Source organism: Arvicanthis niloticus, chromosome 26 (assembly GCF_011762505.2).
Source record: "Arvicanthis niloticus isolate mArvNil1 chromosome 26, mArvNil1.pat.X, whole genome shotgun sequence".
In the NCBI taxonomy this organism is placed as follows: domain Eukaryota; kingdom Metazoa; phylum Chordata; class Mammalia; order Rodentia; family Muridae; genus Arvicanthis; species Arvicanthis niloticus.
Genome location: NC_133434.1, coordinates 38994515 through 39017171, shown reverse-complemented (window position 1 = coordinate 39017171; position 22657 = coordinate 38994515). Strand labels below are relative to the sequence as shown.

Genomic DNA, 22657 nt, shown 5'->3' with positions numbered 1-22657 from the left:
GAGAGAGAGAGAGAGAGAGAGAGAGAGAGAGAGAGAGAGAGAGAGAGAATTACAGACCAATTTCCCTTAAAACCACAGATGCAAAAATACTTAATAAAATAATTAAAATAGAAAACATGTCAAAAGATCATCATCCATGAACAATGAGGCAGGCTTCATTAAGAGATCCAGGAATGGCTTAACATAATGTGCTTAACATGTAAGAAAATAAAACAACTCATCATCTCATTAGATGATGAATAATTCTCTGACAATATTTAATCCCACTTCATGATAAAGTTCTTGGAGTGATTAAGGATACAAGGGACAAACCTAAACATAATAATGTCACTTTACTGCAAACCTATAGCCAACATTAAATTAAATGAAGAGAAATTCTAATTAATTCCACTAATTCACAAACAAGACAAGGTGATCCATTCTCTTTTCATCTATTTAAAATACCATCTAAAAGTTTAGCAAGAGCAATAAAACTGAAGATGAAGGTAATATAGATTAGAAAGGAGGAAGTAAAATTATCTTTATTTGCAGATGATATGATAGTATGCATAAGTGAACCAACACTTCCCAAAGGCAATTCCCAGAGCTTATAAACCCTTTCAGCAAAGTTGTTGGATACACAATTAACTAAAAAAGAAAAAGAAAAACAAGTGGCCTTTGTATGTACAAATGAGTTTGCAAGTGCAAACAAAATACAGAGACATTGTAAAGTTTGAAATGATTGTTGACTCTTGTCACATTTTTTCCTCATAATAAATAACCTCGAGTAACTCAGTGTCAGTGTGTTGGGTAAGATCTTACCAAATTCTTTGTAGTCACAGATTACTTTTGATATTATTGAAGGTGCTCAAAGACTACTGTAATATACAAAGTCTTTAATAGATTGATTACCTACTAAAGAGTTTAGTCTTCTATAAAGATACCAGAAAGTACAAGACTTTAACACATTGACTATGTTTATGTGGTTTCTCACATTATGACTTTTTCTCACTGTTTCTAGGACTACTGCCACATGCAAAGCCTTTACCACATTGCTTATCATGGCATTTCTCTCCAGGATGTGTTCTTTTATGTTCATCAATAACTGTTTTGTGAAAAGGTTTTATCTCATTGATTACATTTGTAAGATATGTCTTCAATATGTGTTCTGTTATTTATTCAAAGATGACCATGATATCTAAATGTTGGGAAGAAGCAAAAGAAACTTGTCCTAAGGACTGCCTTATTGTTACCAACTTCCACTTAATCATAAACTGAAACTAAGTTCAAGTCCCAGGTCATAAGGGACCTGTGTACTTAACAATATCTGACCAGCTTTCATCATTTATGTTTTGTTACCTAAAACATAACAACTGTTCCTAACCATGATTTCTGTTATTCATGTTTTATTCCTCAAAATATAATACATGTTCCTAACCACAAAGGAACAAATGGCTGTGATAGTGTAGACCACACAACTTATATTCTGTATCATTTGACATAGAGTAACAACAGAAAAAAACATGATTGGGAGAAAAATGTTTAACTGTAACTTGGCACAGGACTTTGTGGTTTTGACTTTTGGAAGCGTGGGGTGGGGGTGAGGTTGGGGTATTGCAGCTGAGCTTCTGAGTATAATTTTGTGCCCCTGATTTATCAGTAGTGACTAGATTGCAATAAATTCTTATCATTTGCCTTGTCTTGTGTTTGAGTTGCGTTGGATCTCAGTGAACTCCATAACATAAAGGTTTTAGCACAGTATGTAACCACTGTCCAGTATGAATAGTTTCATAATGATGAAGACTACAGAAGTCTGCAAAGGCTTCATTATACTAAACACATTCATAAGGTTTTTCTCTAGCACATATTCTTTCACAATAATGAAGACTAGAGAATTGTGCAAAGGCTTGACGATATTAAATACACTCATAGGATTTCTGTCTTAGTGTTTCCATTACTATGGCGAGAAATCATGAACAAGGCAACTCCTATAAAAGCAACAGTTTAATTGAGACTGGCTTACAGATTCAGAGATTTAGTCTTTTTTCATCATAGCAGGAAGGATGGCAGGCATGCAAGAAAACATGATGCTGGTGAAGAAGCTGACAGTTCTGCTTCTTGATTTAAAGGCAGCCAGGAAGAGACTGTCTGCCAGGGAGCTAGTAGGAGGGTCCATTCTACACTGGGTGGAACCTCAAAGCCCACCCCCATAGTGATGCACTTCCTCCATCAAGGCCACATCTCATAATAACTTTCTCCCACTCCCTGAGCCAAGCATATTCATACTACCATATTCCACTGCCTGGCCCCCATATGATTGTGCATACACATGAGTGTATGGAGACCATATTTAAAAAGAGCATAATACAAAATATGTGAGGTTCAAATTTTAAAAATTCCATTATTTATAGCATTCTCAAATGTTAAAAGTCCAAAGATCAAAGTCTTTTTTGAGATTCATACAACCATGTAACTATAAATACTTACACTTTTCAAAACAAATAGCACATCATATATGTCCAAATTTACAGGACTTTACCATTCCTCATCACCATTGTGAGGACATACTGGGCCAAAAGAAGACCAAAAGATAACCATGCAACTTCCAAATTCTGCATCTCCATGTCTGATATCAAAGGGTTCTTCAGAACTCCAACTTCTTCCTGCTTTGCTCACTGCAGCACAATTCTTTCTCTTTGGCTGATTATATTTCCTGAAAGTAGTTTTCCTAAGAAGGTTGTTTTCCCATAACTCGGGAACCTAAAAATCTTGGGGTCTCCGAAGTAACTTCAAAATTACAGCTTCTTATTCCAGTATCTGGAATCCACAGATGATCCTCTGCGCTCCTCAAAAGAAAGAAGCACGGTCTTATCTCCAGCTTTTCCCTTTATAGTACACTAGGTTCTGCTTGACACTGCTCAACTGTGCTGCTGTTCTTTCTGCTCATCCCATGGGACTAACATATTCAATATATTGGGTTCTTCTGTGACAAACAGTCTTTACTGTGTTCCTCTCATGCTCACTTCCTGGTGCCAAGCCTTAGCTGCACTGCATGAAATATTCATGCCTAAAAAACAGTGCCACCTGGGTGACTCTTACACAGGACTGAGTCAAGCTGCACCACAAGAGGCAACCTTGGCTACCTCTGGAATACAACTTCTTTCTCCTCTCAGAAATCACTTACCAGACGATGTCACCTCAGTGGTGCTGATTTCTTCTTCATCCCCACTAATGTTTTAACTACAGCTAACCAGCATCAGTTGTCTCAGTCATCCCTTCTATTCTTTCCTCTAAAAGTAGAGCCACATGGACAAAGCTGCTGAATTCCTCTGGTTGCTGGAGCTGGAACAGGGCCCCATCTATTACATCATCACAAGCTTTATATTTTTCAACAACTTCATTGCCTAAACTCGGCTGTCCTTGAACTTGCTCTGTAGATTAACCTTGAACTCAGATCTGCATGGCTTTGTCTCCTGGAGACTGGGTAATACATGGGTAACAGTTTGCCTGTACCTAAGCTTTTCTTTACCTAAAACATGTTCTGTACCAGGATAACTTGAATCAAAAGGATGAGTTAAATCAGAAATCTGCCTGATGCTCATCTCCTAGGATTTAAGGAATGTACTTCCATGCCTGTACTTAAGTATTTTATTTTAGATCTGAAAATGAAAACCCAGAAGTGTAATCACAGTTCATTGATAGTCAATTTCACACATACTGGTGACCCTTGCATCCACATGAAAACAATAACCAGGTGATAATAAAGCTTAACATGATACAGTTCTCCTTCGTACAACTTTAAATCCGTAACTTTAGATGGATGGAATTTTGCCCTAATATCACCATTCCTTTAATACCATTTAATATCATTAATCACAGGATTTAGCTTCATTCAACTTCCTGGTGAGGCTTTTCTCTTTTGACCTAACATTTTATATTTTTTTCTTTCTAAGATTACTATGTGTTGCGCGCACCTCTTTTGTGTCCCCTTCGCCCGCGAAAAAGGACATGGAGGCAGTAATCGGGTATCACTACAGACGAGGCTTTACTTCTTGTAACAGCAAAAGCGGAAAAGACCCCAAGCCTAGGAAAGGCACTGCTATATATACCCTAGAGTAGCGTGTTCACTTCTGATTGGCTGTTCACTCATCACCCCATATTACGCCCCGGGATGGCCAGTGACTTTGGCGCGTCTTTTGCCCTTTGCACCTGTGCAGTCCGTTGTTTACAAGTGGGAGGACAGGATGTCTGCGCCATCTTGGAATGACAAATCACTGCAGCTCCCAACATCTCCCCCTATCTATATATTTAAGATGGAACAGCCTATTGCCTATCAAGCGCGGCAGCAACTCAGTGAGGGAAAGCAGAGGCCTGATCTCCTATGCAAAATGAGATATTGTAATGGGTTTACTTCCCATACCCATCTCGATGCCTTTTGACGGGGAAAGGGAGCCTCCACCCCGGGGCGCCACCAGGGGAGGTTTCTTGGCATCAAACCTTTGTACAATCAGGCATACTTTCGGGAAATCTATCCACACTCATGGAACTTTCCCTGTACCCACTCGCAAACACCTCTAAATATTCAGGTACCAGTTATTCAGGCAAGGGCTGGCTGGACTTAGACCTCTCATCGACCCAGTGCAATGGGCTGAACCCTTGGGGTGCATCGACTGAGGGTCTCAGTCATCAGCTACTTTCTTGGCCTAGATAGCCAAATTTCAGGGGGAGATGCTTGCTCCAAGACTACTAGTGCTTGGGCGATAGCGACCTTGTCACATTTTTGTTGGGCTCTGAGCATACAGACCAACCATAACATGAACACTAATCCACAACATAGGGCTGCACCAAGCAGGCCTATTCCCACCCTTTAAGAAAGAGAGAAAGAAAGAAGGAAAAGGCGGAGGTAGGCCAAGAAGTAAAATCGCCAGGGGTAACAGGGTCCACTCGAGTTCCATCAAGGCTCGAAATCCGGATCTGCAATTCCTACTGCATCTGGTCCAACTTCCCAGTCCAATTCTCTTTTAAATAAGCAGAAAGATTATGGCTTTAAATAAATGTATCATTCACAAATCTCAGAGGCGTAATACCTGGATGTGGGGTTGTTGACACGCAGTTTATTTGAACCACATCCGTGAGCTGCTCCACATGGGCTTGGAGCAAATCAACTCTCTGATTGACCAAAGTCTCTTTTATATCTCAATAATGATGTAGTAGGGAAAGTTTCAGGATCAGCTTCTACTGGGATGGGCACAAAGGTAGGCACATGCACAGCCAAGGCTAGGTCTAGTGATCCATTCCAACATTGTGCCAAAAAGGCATGTAACATTCTTACAATCCAAGATATTAGAATTATTCTGAAAGTTGGATAGCATAAAGAAAAATGGAGGGTCCACACACACTGACACCGGTTGTGCAGATGCATTCCTAAAACACCTTATTAATTTTAATGTCATCCAAATGGCTAGAGATATTAAATCTTGTAGCCGAAACATTCTGTACTTCATGAAGCACACCATTCAACAAGACAAAGGCAGATACATCCTTTTTAAACATTCTAAACAGTGGCTACAACACATAATTTAATTGTGTTGAAGCAGGATAAACTCTAGAAAATACACATATGATTTAATTTAGGACTTGCATCCCTTTGAAAACATTAAACAGAGGTTTGAATCCTCCTATGGTAAGCTTAAGATGAGGTTTTAGCCAAATAATATCTCTTAACAACTTTTAAAAATCACTAAGAGCAAATCAAGATTAAACGTAAACCATTTTCTTTTGCATGTACACTCGCAAGTCAGAAGATGGCATTAGATCCCCACCACAAATGGTTGTGAGCCACCATGTGGTTGCTGGGAGTTCAGCTTTTATATTTTAAAAGTCTAGCCTTTAACGGGTGAGCCATCTCTCTAGCCCCATCTGATTAGGATATAACTGAGGTCTCAAATATTGAAATTCACTGTCTTTGAATCCTTTTTTGGAGTAACAAGTACTCTAAAAATTTTTAAAGCTCGTTATATTGGAGCAATGGCTTGCAGAAAAAACTTTTTTAGAGAAATCTACTAATAAAGTATCACACAATGAATAATATACACTAAAAGATTTAACCTCTTAATTTTTTGTATTAAAGCAACAACAATATTTGTATATATAAAATGTAAAACAATTAACCATTTTCTGAAGCAATTATTTTTAACAAATATCGCTTCATGGGCTCTTAAAAATTATGAATAAATTTACTAACTGTAAATCTCTCACCTTTACCAGAAATGTAAAGGGATGGTATAAAAACATCTTTTATATAAGCATTTACTGAAATGGCAGCTGGAGTAGGCAAGTTAGGCTGTATAAATCTTAAATTTGAACTTTATTTTGGATTAATTTAATAACCAATATTTTTTTGTCCCATGAGAATATCAGATAAAAGCCAACTTTATTCTCTAATAATTGTTGTATATATTAAAGGAATCCAAAGCATCTCATCCTCAACAACTCCAAATACAAAGGAATTAAAACAACTTGAACCATACTCTACCAGCAGACACAGCTATACTCATGGAGGGAAGCAGGCATAATTTTAATTTCTGCAGCATAAACATAACTTTTAGCCCACAGACTGTTGTAAAGTCTTTGGGTCTTAGGTTTACCCCTCCTCTCACAAGAAACAATGAGGACAAAAGACGAATTCCCTTAAGCACATTTCTAGGGCCTGGTCTGAAGACCCAGAACAAAAGGGATGCTTTGCACCTGGGCTTCTGTAGTTCAGTCTGCATTTTCTTAATTCAAATGTAAATGTAACCTCCCTCAGGCCTGTTCTCTGAGGCTTGGCTAAGCCTGAACTGTGCCATTTTGACCTTAACTTTAAACCTTAAATTTAAACTGTAAACCTTAAAAGACACATGTTGTATCTTTTCACTATAAACATAGGCAAATCAAAAAACCAATCTTTAACGATGAAAGCAATCTATTTTCTCTCAAATCAACACCAAGTGGATTACCTTTATGTTATAAAGTTTTGCTGCCACAAAATAAAGTGTAAAATCTAATGGAAAACTTGTAGCATTTATGACCCAGCCTGTCTGCGCATGTGCCTGAGGCCAGGGCAACCAAGTAACTCTCAATAGCTGTAAACAATAGGCAGTACTTCAGCATTTGAATATACTGGCAAGGGAACAGGCCAAGATCTAATTATGTCCCACAGTGGTATACTTATTGCCAAATGGAACTTCAGTATTAGGAGACTCAGAGCTGTAATCTTGCAACCTAGCTTCATTCTTCACAATCTGCACCAGCCGTGTAGGGACCCAAATTGAATTGTTTTCACCTGTGGAATAAGCACAAACAGCCTCCCTTCCTGGGCCACAGAAGGCCCTCAGCCAATCTTGTAGCCTCTTGTTCCTACGAGGGACAATGGCTGCACGGCATTCAGCTGTGGCATTTTCAAAGATCATCTGTTCTATCACTGGCATTGCTTGCTCTGAGCTCGCGGGGCACTCCCTGTGTGCAAGCCGCGCTTCCCAGGGCAGACTATCTCCCTCCTCTGTCTGCCTTTCCCGCCACGCTCTCTTGTTCTCGCTCTGCCAGGCTGCAAGCCGCTGCAGGTAGCAGAGCGAAGACGCTTCCCCAAAGATTCTGTCATAAAGGAGGATCCTTTTTTCCTCCACTCTCTCTCCACCCGCCGGTGGAGGTTCCATAAGCTTAAAGAGCTCTGCAGTAGCCCTTGTTCCTTTTGAGTACTCTATCTCTCCAGGCTCTTTGGCCTGACCCCCAGACCCTTTGGCCTGATGCCGGCTAACACGCTCTGGTTCTGATAGCCTGGAGCGGACCAGTCTTGAAACCTCTTGACTTGCCCTAATAGCTGAAAGCAATGCAAACAAGAGGCTAGCTATTGTTGCGGTGGCAATGGGTGAATATCCACCCGCAAGGAAGGTTTCTACCCCAGGCATACCTTCCAAAGGTGTACCTCGAATCCTGTAGTTTTTTAACCCGCCCCAAGACTTGGGGGGTCTTCTGCAGCGCCTTGAAATTCCCGGGTTCTCGGCACCAGATGTTATGCGCACCTCTTTTGTGTCCCCTTCGCCCGCAAAAAAGGACACAGAGGCAGTAATCGGGTATCACTACAGACGAGGATTTACTTCTTGTAACAGCAAAAGTGGAAAAGACCCCAAGCCTAGGAAAGGCACTGCTATATATACCCTAGAGTGGCGTGTTCACTTCTGATTGGCTGTTCACTAATCACCCCATATTACGCCCCGGGATGGCCAGTGACTTTGGCACACCTTTTGCCTTTTGCACCTGCGCAGTCAGTTGTTTACAAGTGGGAGGACAGGATGTCCACGCCATCTTGGAATGGCGAATCACTGCAGCTCCCAACAACTGTGCTTGCCCAAAACAATCATCATGAGACATAAACATAGGTCAACAGCTTTGCTTGCTTTACTAAGAATTCCTTTGTCAATGCAATGAACATCAACCTCTTTACCTTATCTTCAAGGACACTCTACAGACCAGGGCAAAAGGCAGCAACATTCTTCAGCAAAACATCATAAAAACTATATGCAAAGTTCAAATCCCCCTCATTACATATGTGTTTCATATTCCTACTAGGATGGCTCATTAAGTTCCACTTAATGCATGTACAAATCCAAAGTTTAAAAATCCACATTGTTCCATAAAACAAAACAAAAGAAACATAGTCAGGCCTATCATAGCAATGCTTAACTCTGGGGTACCAACTTGTGTCTTAGAATCTCCATTGCTAAGAAGAGATATATTAACTAAGGCAACTGTGTTAAAGGCAAATACTTAATTGGGCCTTGCTTACAGTTTCAAATGTTTAGTCCTTTACCATCATGGCAGAAAGAATGTCATCATGCTGGCAGCCTTGATGCTGGAAAAGGAGCTGAGAGTTCTGCATCTTCATGAGAAGGCATCAGGAAGAGACTGTCTTCCAGCCAACTGGTAGAAGGGTCTCTTTTGTATTGGCCTGATCTTCAAAGTCCACCATCGTAGTAATTCATTTCTTTCAAAAAGGCAACATCTACTTCCACAAGGCACATCTCGTAATATTGCCATTTTTTAGGGTTAAAAATATTTAAATCACCACTTTATTTCTACTATAAATTCTTTCATGCTTTTAAAAATGATTAGGATACCTGGGCAATGTTGGCGGATGCCTTTAATCCCAGCCCTTGGGAGGCAGAGGCAGGCGGATTTCTGAGTTTGAGGTAGCCTGGTCTTCAGAGTGAGTTCCAGGACAGCCAGGGCTACATGGAGAAACCCTGTCTCGAAAAACAAAAACAAAACAAAACAAAACAAAAAAATGATTAGGACATGCAGAGGCTTTAAACATGTTGATTACTTTCAGATGGTTTCTCTCTCATATGTGTTCATTTCTCTATTCAGAAACCACTGTGGCACATAAACAATTTCCCAACTTTAGTACAATCAAAAGGTTTCTGCTCAGTTTGTGTTCTTTGGAGACTACAGAGATATGCACAGGCTTTACCACATTCATTACATTTGTAAGTTTTCTCTAAAGTGTGTGTTCCTTTAAGTGTTTGGAGAGTACAGTGATATGCAAAGGCATTACAATCATAAGGTTTCACTCCTGCACATTTTCTTTTGTGTATTCAGAGATGACTGCATCCTGGAAAGGCTTTACCTCATTGATGACATTCAGTTTCTCTCCAGTATGTGTCTTTTTATTATATTGGAGACCACTGTGACATGAAAAGGCTTTACCACATTGATTACATTGATAAGGTTTCTCTCCAGTATGTGTTCTATAATGATACTGGAGACCACTCTGATATGGAAAGGCTTTACCACATTGATTACACTGATAAGGTTTCTCTCCAGTATGTATTCTTTTATGTTTTTGGAGACTATGTTTAAATGAAAAGGCTTTACCACATTGATTACATTCATAAGGTTTCTCTCCAGTATGTGTTCTATAATGATACTGGAGACCACTCTGATATGGAAAGGCTTTACCACATTGATTACATTGATAAGGTTTCTCTCCAGTATGTATTTTTTTATGATATTGGAGACTACCGAGACCTGAAAAGGCTTTACCACATTGACTACATTCATAAGGTTTCTCTCCAGTATGTGTCCTTTTATGATATTGGAGACTACTGTGACATGGAAAGGCTTTACCACATTGGTTACATTCATAAGGTTTTTCTCCAGTATGTATCCTTTTATGTCTTTGGAAAGTACTCTGCTTTGAAAAGGCTTTACCACATTGACTACATTCATAAGGTTTCTCTCCAGTATGTGTTCTTTTATGATCTTGGAGACTACTGTGATTTGAAAAGGCTTTACCACATTGATTACATTCATAAGGTTTCTCTCCAGTATGTGTCATTTTATGATATTGGAGACCACTGTGACCTGAAAAGGCTTTACCACATTGACTGCATTCATAAGGCTTCTCTCCAGTATGTGTCCTTTTATGTTTTTGGAGAGGACTGCTATGTGAAAATGCTTTACCACATAGATTACATTCATATGGTTTTTCTCCAGTATGTGTTCTTTTATGGATATGGAGATGAGATGGTTGTGAAAAGGCTTTACCACATTGATTACATTCATAAGGTTTCTCTCCAGTATGTGTGCTTTTATGATATTGGAGACTACGTTGACATGAAAAGGCTTTACCACATTGATTACATTCATAAGGTTTCTCTCCAGTATGTGTGCTTTTATGATATCTGAGACTACGTTGACATGAAAAGGCTTTACCACATTGACTACATTCATAAGGTTTCTCTCCAGTATGTGTCCTTTTATGTCTTTGGAGATGACTGCTATGTGAAAAGGCTTTACCACATAGATTACATTCATATGGCTTTACTCCAGTATGTGTCCTTTTATGAATTTGGAGATCAGACTGTCGTAAAAAGGCTTTACCACATTGGTTACATTCATAAGGTTTCTCTCCAGTATGTGTTCTTTTATGATATTGGAGACCACTGTGACCTGAAAAGGCTTTACCACATTGATTACATTCATGTGGTTTTTCTCCAGTATGACTTCTTTCATGCCTGCAACAATAATAGGCACATGTAAAAGCTTTACCACATTCATTAGCCTGATCAATCATTTCATCAATGTGAATAAATTTTGCAATTGATATAATAATAAAGTATGCTCAGATCATAAGGATTTATGCTTTTGATGTTCAAGGTTGTACTCGCCGACTATGGGTTGCCTTACCTCTTTGAAAATACTTGTGATGGTAAGATCATTTACTACATGGCTCACAATTATAACATCCTTTTTCTATGAGATTTCTATATGATGTATATGTGATTTAACATGTCTAAAGATATCAGGGTATTAAAACTCTGATTGCTTTCTTAGTTTTTCCTGTAGTGTGCATCACACCACAGCAGCACTGTGAACCAGGACAAACAGAAGAATTTCCAAACCTCTAGTACCCGTAGAAATTTTCTGCAGTGTGACTTGGGGATGTCCCCAGTAATGTCAGAAAACCAATTAATTGCAAATATCTATCGTATTCAGAAAGTCTACCAAAGGCCAAATACTACATATCTTCTCATTTTTCAGGAGTAGAAAGAGGTACATTGCTTCTTTCAACATCCTAATGCTCACAAGATTTTATTCATTCTTACAATTGATATACCCATTAAAAGAAGAAGGATGAGTGAAAAGTTTCCATATTGAATTTACACTATTTGACATTTTGTTCTTTGTAGACATGTGGTATATAGATTAAGGTTTGTCCACGACTTGCTTTACTCTCATTAACTGATCACTCAATAAACTTAGAAATATCACTACAAGAATATGAGTATCACCCAATATACCATAAACTATTTGTTTATTGGATGGCTTTGGATATACATTTATCACTATTCAATGTGCAACATCTAAATATTATGAGACTATTCAGATTGGTAGTTCCACAGCAAAGCTCTAATGGAGCTACAAATCAATTAAAGGTATCTCTTAAGGTATTGTTTCCATGACTTCTTCCTTAGAGGAATGCCTTACAAACATAAATCAGATAACTGACATTGAGGAACATGGCTTTGTGAGAATATTATAATCATAGCTAAACTTAAAGGACTGATTTTTTTTTTAAAGATTTATTTATTTTTATGAGTATGGGGTAGCTGTCTTCAGACACACCAAAAGAGAGCATTGGATCTCATTACAGATGGTTGCGAGCCACCATATGGGTGCAGGGAATTGATCTCAGGACCTCTGAAAGAGCAATCAGTGTTCTTAACCACTGAGCCATCTCTCCAGCCCAGGCCTGATTTTTTTACACACTTGCTTTTCTTTAGACCTTCCAGAACACATTAAAATTTCCTCACAGGCATATTTGTATCAGCTAGCACATGAAAACTACCTTTCATGCCTTCTAGAACTTTGATGTTGTTCTTCAAGATGATGATCTTCCCAACTGTAACCTACAACACAGTACCAGATAATGAATGATATAATATTGTAAATTAGGTAAAATTCAAGTTACTGTGAATTTTGACAGCACTGAACCTGATTTATTCAGCTCAATCTTCCGTGTTCTCAATTGAAATAACAGAGGATCATCAATAACTAAGAATCACTTGTTCCATTATTTTGAAAAACAAAACAAAACTCACAGTCTTACCTATATCAGTGAGGTTTTGGTAGGTCTCTAGCATCACATGTTTGTAGAGTTTCTTCTGGGAAGGATCCAGCAAATTCCATTCTTCTGCAGTGAAGTTCACATGCACATCATCATAAGTCACTGCATCCTAAAGTATTCCATACATGTGTACAACAGAAAGCATGATTGTGACATCACTGTAAATAAATGGATACATTCTAGACAATGTAATAATGTAATTCTGGTGCTTCCTCCACTTATTTCCTGAAATAGAAGTTATAATCTAATCATTCTGTCATTTTTAGAAGGAAATTGAATTATAAGTTTCACCTGTGCTGCTTCTGATCCCTTTGAATATGATATAGCCTTGCAACACAAATGGCAACTGAGAGGGATATACAGGGGAAACAGATCAACTGTACTGAGCAAACATCTGAAAAGCTGTATGAACAATTACTAACTACAAATGTGATGGGAAAGCTGTGTGTATTTGCTCATGTCTTTAATCACAGAGGTACAGGCAGGTGTATGTCATTGAGCTGGATGCTGGCATGGTCTATGTGATGTGTTGCAGGACAGCAAAAGTTACATATTAAGATCCTCATTCCCCTGTAAAAGTCAACCAAGGAAACAAAAATGATAGAGAGAACTCACAGTTTGTTACTGAAGTTCCTACAAAGAAATATACATTCACTGCAGTTCTATATCCATCTTGCAAAAACATGAAGAAAACCAGTTTAAACAGCAACATTAATAAATTTTACTAGAAGGGAATGCATACTTAAACGGTTAAAAATGGACAGATGAAAATATTAGTAATGTATATTTTGATCAGAAATAAGGAACATAGAGCAGGAAAGATAGCTCAGGAGTGGAAAGCTCTTGTTGGTCTTCCACATAATGGTAGTCAATTTCTAGTATTTACATGGGGATCAACAACTACCCATTTCTTCAAGATCAAGAGGACTGAGGACATCTTCTGACAAAAGTAAAGATGAGGCACACATGATATTCATGTTCATCCACACAGGCACAATACTCTTATTTATTCAAAAATTTCAAAACAAACACAAGAGTAAGGCAGAACGACATACACCTAGAATCCAATGAGTGTGAAGCCTCAGGCAGTATTGATATCATGGACATACGCCATTCAGAGAAATATAATATAATATAATATAATATATTTTGCTGAATTTTAAATTTAAAGTTGTGGATGAAGAGGTGCACAGAAGCATGTGCATATTTTAGAAAAACATGTCAGGTGGCTTTGGTGGTTTCCATATCTACCATCAGGACAGGAAGTGCTTCACAAAGAAATTTTGTCTTGAAAACAATAAACAAAAGATGTAAAGTTAAAAATATAAAACCACCAGGCTTGCAAAATAGCTTAATATTGAATAGCAAATGTTTATACTGTATCTTATGTGATTTAAGGACTGAGACCAAATGGGGAATGTATGGGAGCATGAGAAGAAAGCTGAAGGATCAGTTTCAACCACAACACAGTAGACACACAGAACAAAATCTGTCCTGTCTAAAAAGAAATACAGGGGTAAAGCTGGAGCAGAGAGTGAGGGAATGGCCAAGGAAACTTGCCCAACTGGAGACCCTACTTATGAACAAGCACTAATCCATGATATTATTATGGATAGTCTGTTATGCTCCTACACAGGAGCCTTGCATAATTGTCCATTAAGAGGCTCCAGCCAGCAGCTGACTTGAAACAGATGCAGAGAACCACAGTCAAACATTGAAAGGTCCTTGGGGACTGTTATGGAAGAGTTGGGGGAAGGACTGATGGACCTGAAGAGGATAGGAACTTCACAGGAAGACCAACAGAGTCAACTAACCTGGACCCTTGGGGACACTCACAGACTGATCCACAAACAAAATAACACACACAGTCTAGACTAAAGCCCCTGGAACATATATAGCAGATGTGTAGCTCAGTCTTCATGATGGTCCTCCAACAACTGTAGCAGGGGCTGTCCCTAAAGCTGCTGTCTATCTTTGGAATCTGTTCCCTGAACTAGGCTGCCATGCCTGGCTTCAATGGAAAGAATGAACTTAACCCAACAGAGACTTGATGCACCATGTTGTGAAGATATCCAGGGGCCCACACGTTCTCAAAGGAGAAACAGAGGATATTGCAGAGAGGGATTCTGTGCAGGTGGGAGAGCTAAAGTAGGGACTTCACAAAGTTCATGGCCATTTTATTTATAACAGCTTGAAACTGGGAGAATCCCAGATGTCACTCAACAAAAATATGGGTATAAAAAATGTGGTACATTTACAAAAGGAAAATCTATTCAGCTATAAAATACAAGAACATAATGAATTTTGCAGGCAAATGGATACAGCTAGAAACTATTATCCTGAGTGAGGTAACCCAGATGTAAAAGCACATGCATGTGTGTACTCACTTCCAAGTGAATAATAATCATAAAATAAAGGAAACCCACACTACACTTCAAAGACCCAAAGAAGCTATAGAAGAAGGAAGGCCCAAGTGAGCAAAGGTGAATCTCACTCAGAAGAGGGAAGAAAAAAGTCATAGGAGGCAGATGAAAGAGAGAGAACTGGATGGAAGAGAGACAAGAAAGGGGAATCGGGGAGAACCAGCAACAGGTGTGGTGAGATAAAAGAGAGGACCAGAGGGGAAAGTGTATCAAAATTTGCAGCTGGCTGGGGGGAAGAGTTACATTTAGGATGTGCCAGAGACCATGAATTGGAGGGTGACAAGGAGTCTATGGGGTTGATCTTCAACGAGATGCATAGCAGTTAGATATGGACACTGAAGAGGGCTTATCTGCAGTCAGGCAGGACTCCCAGTGGAGAGTTAAAGACACCAACCAATCCAAAAACCTTTCTACCCAAAATTTCTCCATGTCCACAAGAATGCAATCTACAACACAGATTTTGTAGAGCAGCAAAATAACCCTTTGATACCATGTTGTTGTTCTAACTGGCTGCTCTGCTGCTGTGATTGAATCCTCTAAGCAAAAGCATCTCAGGTAATAAAAGGTTGTTGTACATTGTTCTGTCAGATCAGTCCATTATTGTGGGAGATTAGATTAGAAAGTGAAGGCAAAAAGCATGGATAAACACTGTCTCCTGGCTTTCTTGCTTGCTGGGTCATTGTCTCAAGCTCATCTAGCTCTTTCATCCAGCCCAGGACCACTTGCTTAGGGATATCGCCACCCTTAGTGGAAGAGTCTTCCTAATCAATCTTCAACACTATCTTTCACGGACATAGCAACCAGCCATTCTGATGAGGGCACTCCCTCGATTGAGGTTAGTTCAGATGACTTAAGCTCTAAAATGTTGAGAACTGAAAACAACTATGACACAGACACAATAATAAATTAGGAAGTTGTAAAAACCCAAAACCAATGATTTAACCATATCAATACAGAAGCTCCTGCCACCCCATGAGAGACTTGGAGTTGTAGCTGAGCGAGGACAAAATAGGGATGGCACCTGGCAGAGCAGGGAAGGATACACTGGAAGGGGGAGATCAGAGGCTGTGCTGACCTGGGGTGAGGGATCTTTAACCCTGGGTTCCCAAGCCAGTACTACCAAAAAGGAGGCTAAAGCAGCTGGAAGGTGGACAGAAAAGCAGATTGTCTCACAGACCTGGAAATGACCACCAATGAAGACATTATTTCTGACCCAAGGAAGATATGCTAAATTTGTTGGAATCAATGAATCCATCTCATGACAGCTCCAAGTTCAAAACAATAGAGTCATATATTAACTCGGCAGAGAGTAGTTCAGGAGGTGGAAAATGAGGTCTTTGTTTTTCCACCCTGTAAAACAAGGTAGGCAGCGCCTGAGTTTGCCCCAGATGCTGTCTGGAAGAGCTCTCTGTCATGGAGTAGTCAATGGGTCTAAGTTCTATTGTTAAGAAGGATTTAACCCAAGGTGTGGGGCTAGTAACTAAATCTAATAGGATGGAATCTAATAGATTTAGAGAGAGAATTTCCTCAGTGAGAGAATAACAAAGTTCCACACACAAAATAGACAGCCACAAGAAGGCGATAAAGGCCACCTAGCAGATTTCTACACTTGGGCAGAGGAGAAAATGAAGACAGGATGGCAGCAGCTGTGAGCCCTGTCAGGGTTCCAAGTCTGTTTTAACCTTCCCAGAAATTAAGACCAGAGAAACACCATCCACTATACCATGCTCTGGAACATCTTCGAAGCACTTCAGGGCTATGACTCTCCAGGGTATCCACTGTAGCAAGGTTCCATGTTCAATTTAGTCATCTCCCTCCACATATACTCAAGAAAGACCTAAAAACCAAGGCACACAGACACAAATCTGGCAGATAAGCCACTGACATAGAAACAATGGTTCATCTTAACAACCAGCCTTTCAATTATTTAGTTGGGAGTCCTGAGGGTCTTGGGGTTCTAGTCAATGCATTAAGATGTTATGTCCAAGTCACAGAGACCCCAACAACCAACAAAGAGCCTATTGTAATGCAAACACATGGAGGTCTTTATCATGAGCTCTGTAATAAGGATTCTCACCAGTCAGCCTCACGTGAGATCGAATCTGAGAGACCAAGTCTAGGGGTGCTGGGTATTTTTTGCAGTTACAGCAAGATTGGGACATTAACATGCAGGCCAGCAACTTAATATTTTAAAAGCTACATGTCTGGCATAATCTGCAGAAATTAATCAAGGGGGCAAAAATCATTTGACAACCGTGATGGGTAGGCTAACTTTTTCTCTGTAAGGTGTATTAGTTATTTATACCTTGCAGTTGTATCTTGACTAGCTGTTGACAAAAGAGGGGTTGTCACAAAATGTTTGCTCAAGTGGACTTTGTGAGCTCTCTAAAACAGAATTGATTGGGCTTTACAAACTCATCTTTGTGCCTGAGGTCCTTATTATTGAAAAATACTCCTGTTCAAGCACAAGCAATGCATGGTAATCGAAAAGGTACTTCGTCCAAAATCTGTTACTGCACTATCTGAAACTGTTTTCCTGAGCAGGTAGCCCACAGCTCTGGAATCTCAAAATATTAGGTTTTCAAAGGTAACTTCCACATTACAGCTTCTCATTCCAGTATCTGGGATCCACACATGATCATCTGCCCTCCTCAAAAGAGATTGGGTCACTTCTCCAGCTCTTCCATCTATAGCACCCTAGGTTCTGCTTGACTCAGGTCTACTGCTGCTGCTGTTCTTTCTGCTCATCCCATGGGACTGACATCTTCAATATGCTGGGTTCTTCCCCTGCGACTAGGATTCACTGCACTCTTGTCATATACTCCCTTCACCATGCCAAGCCTTAGCTGTTCTGCATGAGATTCATTTATGCCTAAAAACCAATACCACCTGAGTGAGTCTCACACATTATCAACTCCAGGTGCACAACAAGATACAGCTTGGCTATCTCTGGAACACAGCTTCTTTGTCCTCTCAGAAAACACTCACCAGAAGATTGCACCTCAGTGATGCAGGTTTCTTCTTAATCCCCATGAATTTTTTAACTACAGCTAACCAGCATCAATTGTCTCAGTCATTCCTTCTATTCTTTCCTCCCAAAGCCACATGGACAAAGCTGCTGAGTTCCTCTGCTTGCTGCGGCTCCAACATGGCCCCTTCTATTACATCATCACCAGCTTTATATTTTTCAACAACTTCACTGCCTAAGCTCAGTTGTCCTGGATTTTACTCAGTAGATGAACCTTGAACTCAGAGATCTGCATGGCTCTGTCTCCTGAATGCTGGGTAATATGTAACACTTTGCCTGTATCTAAGCTTTACTTCACCTAAAACATGTTCTGTACCAGGAAGACTTGAATAAGAGATCTACTTGGTGCTCATCTCCTGGGATTTAAGGCATGTACCACTGTGTCTTTACTTAAATATATTATTTTAGATCTTAAAATGAAAGCCCAGAATAGTAATCACAGTCCATCAATGGTCAGTTTTTCACATACTGGTGACCCTTGTGTCCACATGGAAATGACCAGGTGACAATTGAAAGGTATAAAAATTTATAAAGAGTATGAAAAGTTTTTATGACCCCTAGAGCTGAGCCAAGAATGTAGGTCAGCTGGTTCACTAGCTCCAGGTTTCAGGAACTGGCTGACCACAAAGAAAGCAAAACTAAAAATATAGGTCAGCTGGGCTGTTCTGGGAACTGGCTGACCACAAAGTAGATGGTTGAGCAAGATTCAATTCCTGAGAAAAACATGTATAAGATGTTTCCCACATGAGCAAGTGAATTATTGGCTGGGAATTTCCACTATTTTTATGATATTCTTCCTTGGTTTCCCCCTAAATCTCCTGGTTTGTGGTTTTGTTTTGTTTTTTGTTTTTTTTTCCTTTAAATACTCTTCTTTCTCTGGCCTCAAGGTCGACACTCCCTGCTCTGAGTCTGGACCTCAGCTGGCTGATTCTGGAAATAAAGCCTCTAGCTGTCTTGCCAGTTACTGGCGACTAGAGTGAAGGTCTCCCCTCTTGGAGGTCTTTCAATAACAACGCTAATATGATACAGTTCTCCTTTCTACAAGTCTGGGGCCGTGTCTATAGGTTTGTCAGCCATGGTACCTGGAAGCAGCTCTGGTCACGTCCCTGCCTCAGATTCACAGGCACCGTCACCCACTCATAGGCAGCCTGGGGCCTCCACTTCCACCCGCCCGCCAAGGTACCTGTAAGCTCCGGTCATCTCCCTGGTCTGCGGTGGCCCAGCGGCAGGCAATCAGATTGCGTTGTGCGGTCTGTGATGTCAGAAGGAGCCCTCCAATGCCACCAGGACAGAGGTGCTCGTCCTGGACCTAGGTGGTGGCAGCAGTGGTTCCACAGTGGAGTCTCTCAGGCCCTCAGTGAAGTCTATTGGCCCCTGTGGGGATTTCCGAACACAATGCATGTGTGCTGGGCCAGATAATTCATGGGAAATGTAGTCTGCCGCCGGCCACCATCTTGCTTTTTCCGAGGTATCATGGGATATGTAGTTTGTCGGCCGGCCGCCATCTTGGATTGAGTTTGGTGAGCATGCACAGTTCTGCTACCGCCATCCTGGCACGCGTCCTTATGGGAAATGTAGTCTCGGGCCAGCCCTGTCTCTGAGTAGTCCTGGCAGTCCAGGAACTCACTCTGTTTTTCAGGCTGGCCTTGAACTCAGAAATCTGCCTGCCTCTGGCTCCCAAGTGTTGGGTTTAAAGGTATGCACCATCAATCATTGATCATTATTGGCTATTGATTAGTATTGATTATTGACTAGCACTGGCTGCAAATTATTCTGTAGTATTAATTATCACGATTATTGATCACTTTGGTTATTCACTAATATTGATTATTGGCCATTGATTAGTATTGATTATTGATTACTATGATTATTGATCATTATTCCATCACCATCATCCCCCTCCCTCTGCCTCCCGAGTGCTAGGATTAAAAGCATGCGCCACCACTGCCCTGCTATACCTGTCTTCTTAATTTATACTATAAAAGACAAAAGGATTTGGACAAATGTGCTGCAGAGTCAGAGAAACCACCCGTGTTTCTACAAGAAAGCCACTGGTTCAAATGTTTTGGACAGATTCAGAATCAGCTAAGACAGTGCTGTTACTCAGACGTCACTGCCTGATATAACAAGTGAGGAGCATCACCAGGGACCTCACAGGTGGTCACATCTGGCTGATGCTTCCCATGCAGCCCTAGAGAGGACCCAGCACTCCAGTTCCCACTGCTCAGCCGCCTGCCATTACCTATTGTGGGCAGTGATCCTGTGCTCACCATGATTTGATTTTAAAGCTTCCCTGAACTCTCCACACAGCACTCTACAGCAGAGCTCAGAGTAGGGCACAGATGACCATTCGAGCTTGCACAACCACCTCAAACTTGCAGAATGGCACCTGGAAGAACCTGCCTCCTTGTCTGATTGGCAGGTCTGCCTGGAAGCCTTGATAGGCCAGTGAGTTTTACCACTCTTCAAAGTTAAAGTGTGCTTCCGGACCAGGGGCAGAACTTTTTCAGATCTCAGGAGTGGTTTGCACTCCATTAGCATTTGTTTCTGTCTTCAAAGAGGAATCTCACCCCACTCAACCCTTAGGGAGGGCCCACCATTCCAGCTCTGGCTGCCTGCTCCTTTGCTCTGAGAGCAATGATCATCCTACACTTACCAGGACTGTTGGGAGCCCACTTTTAGCAGAAAGCGGCTATCAGCTTTGCAGCCATCTTGAGCCATTTGCCCTGACATGAGACTTGTTTTTCAACAGCCTACAATAGCTGAAGCACACTCTGATATCCCACATATTTTGTTTTGCTGTTTACTGCCCCCAGCTGCAAGGCACATGTGGTAGCCACGCCTGAAAGGCATGCTATCCATACTATACATGCCTGTAAGTCATAGCCACACCTGCAAGGCACTTGGTAATCATGCACCTACAAGGCACATGGCAAAAGCCTATGAATACCACAGATTTCCCTTCAATAAGGGAGACTTGATCAGAGACTTGATCAGAACCTCTGTCTTGTCTCCATTCTTCGCTTCTCTTCCCTTTTATCCTCTCTCTCTCTCTCTCTCTCTCTCTCTCTCTCTCTCTCGACCCTGACCTGCAGACAAGAGTGGCAGCTTGGGCCAGGAAACAGTGGCCGCAAAGCGTGGAGTGGAGAGGGCCACAACACAGGACCTGACTTCAGACCTTGTATGAGCTTTCCTCACAGCACTTGCCTTCTTCCTGTAATCAAGTTGAATAGCTTCCATAGCCCATTACTCAAGGTGCAGTGGACGTATCAATCTGACATACAAGTGGAAATATACCCTGGTTATTTCTTAGCATTCTGTCTAAATTCCACCCCAGTTACCTGGCAACAGCTGGGTAGGCCTGACCCACTATATAGGTGGTTTCTTGCCCCTTCCTCTCTCTTTAAATCTCTTGCTTTTTTGCTCTCTCTTTCTCTTGCCCACTTGGGCTCTTCCCTTCTCACCTCTCTCTTCAAATGCTTATGTCTGGCTTCTACTTCTCTAATCTGCCTCTCTCTGCATTTTTCTGCCTCTACTACCCTCTTAACTCTCATCCCCATGTCCTGAATAACATATATTCTATACTATACTGTCTTGTGGTAAGTTGCTCCTGGGGAAGAGCTGGCTCAGCATGAGGCACGTTTCCCTCAGGGGAAGAAATATCTCAGCAGGAGGCATGAGCCTGCTGAGACATCCCCTTCCCCCACACATCCCCACACATCCATAGAACATATTCCATCTGTCTTTAAAGAGAGGTAGTGAAAGACCCCCAAAGGGAGATCCCCACTCAAGTCTCAGGACTGCACGCACCCAAGGACTCACCAGAGACTGGTTTGATGTAAACACATGAGGCAGTTTAATATCAGAGCTCTGGGTCAGCACTTATCTAACTCAGGAGACAGTAGAGCTGATCCTGAGGCTTCAAGGAATAGGCCTTTTATACACAAGGGGTGGGGAAAGTGGGAGATTTTCATGTGGGTACACATGATTGGTTGCTTTACATTTTGAACATCAGCAGGCTGTGCAGGCCAAGCAGGCCCAAAAGGGGGAAGGGTGGAAGAACACCAGATGGCCCATTACTCATTTGGACAAATCTCTGTTCTTTTAAGAATGTCCTTGCATACTTTTTATCTTTCATGGCCAGTTGGTTTCTTGGATGATTCAACAGGCCTTTGTCTTGTAACTCCACACCCTCTGTAACTAACTGGGCCCAAACCTGCTGACAGGCATTTCTAACTATTTAGGTTAGGAAAAAGAAATCACAAGTCCCTACTATTCTTATTAATTTAGGCCTATTTTAAAATTTTCTTTCAGTAGCTATAGGGAGGATACCTGGCTGTCACCAGATAAGTGTGAGGTAGAGTTTTAGACAGAATGCCAACACCATTAACATTAAAGAGGGGTTTTAGAAAACAAGTTTTGTAGTGGGCTCATGGAAACTCCAGCTCCCTTTCACCAGATGATAGGTATCAATCAACCCTGGAGAAAATCCAGAATCATAAGGGAAACAGTTGAGCACTATTGTTAGCCAGCACATCTTCATCAATGGCAAAGTGAAGA

The 22657-nt window shown here is 40.9% G+C and overlaps 1 protein-coding gene across 2 annotated transcripts; it reads right to left on the bottom strand.

The window, feature by feature from the left end:
• Positions 1-1970: 1970 nt before the first annotated feature.
• LOC143439451 (uncharacterized) lies at positions 1971-19510 on the bottom strand. Of its 2 annotated transcripts, none has more exons than XM_076925890.1 (5): positions 19281-19510; positions 16793-16906; positions 12629-12804; positions 12368-12428; positions 1971-11033 (listed from the first exon to the last, which is right to left on the bottom strand). In XM_076925890.1, exons 3-5 carry the CDS (start codon positions 12660-12662, stop codon positions 9584-9586), a joined length of 1545 nt encoding a protein of 514 aa, XP_076782005.1. In that variant the 5' UTR covers positions 12663-12804; positions 16793-16906; positions 19281-19510; the 3' UTR covers positions 1971-9583. The 2 variants fall into 2 exon arrangements, with proteins under 2 accessions (XP_076782005.1, XP_076782004.1); XM_076925889.1 differs by having other exon boundaries at positions 12629-12755; positions 19281-19506.
• Positions 19511-22657: the final 3147 nt, after the last annotated feature.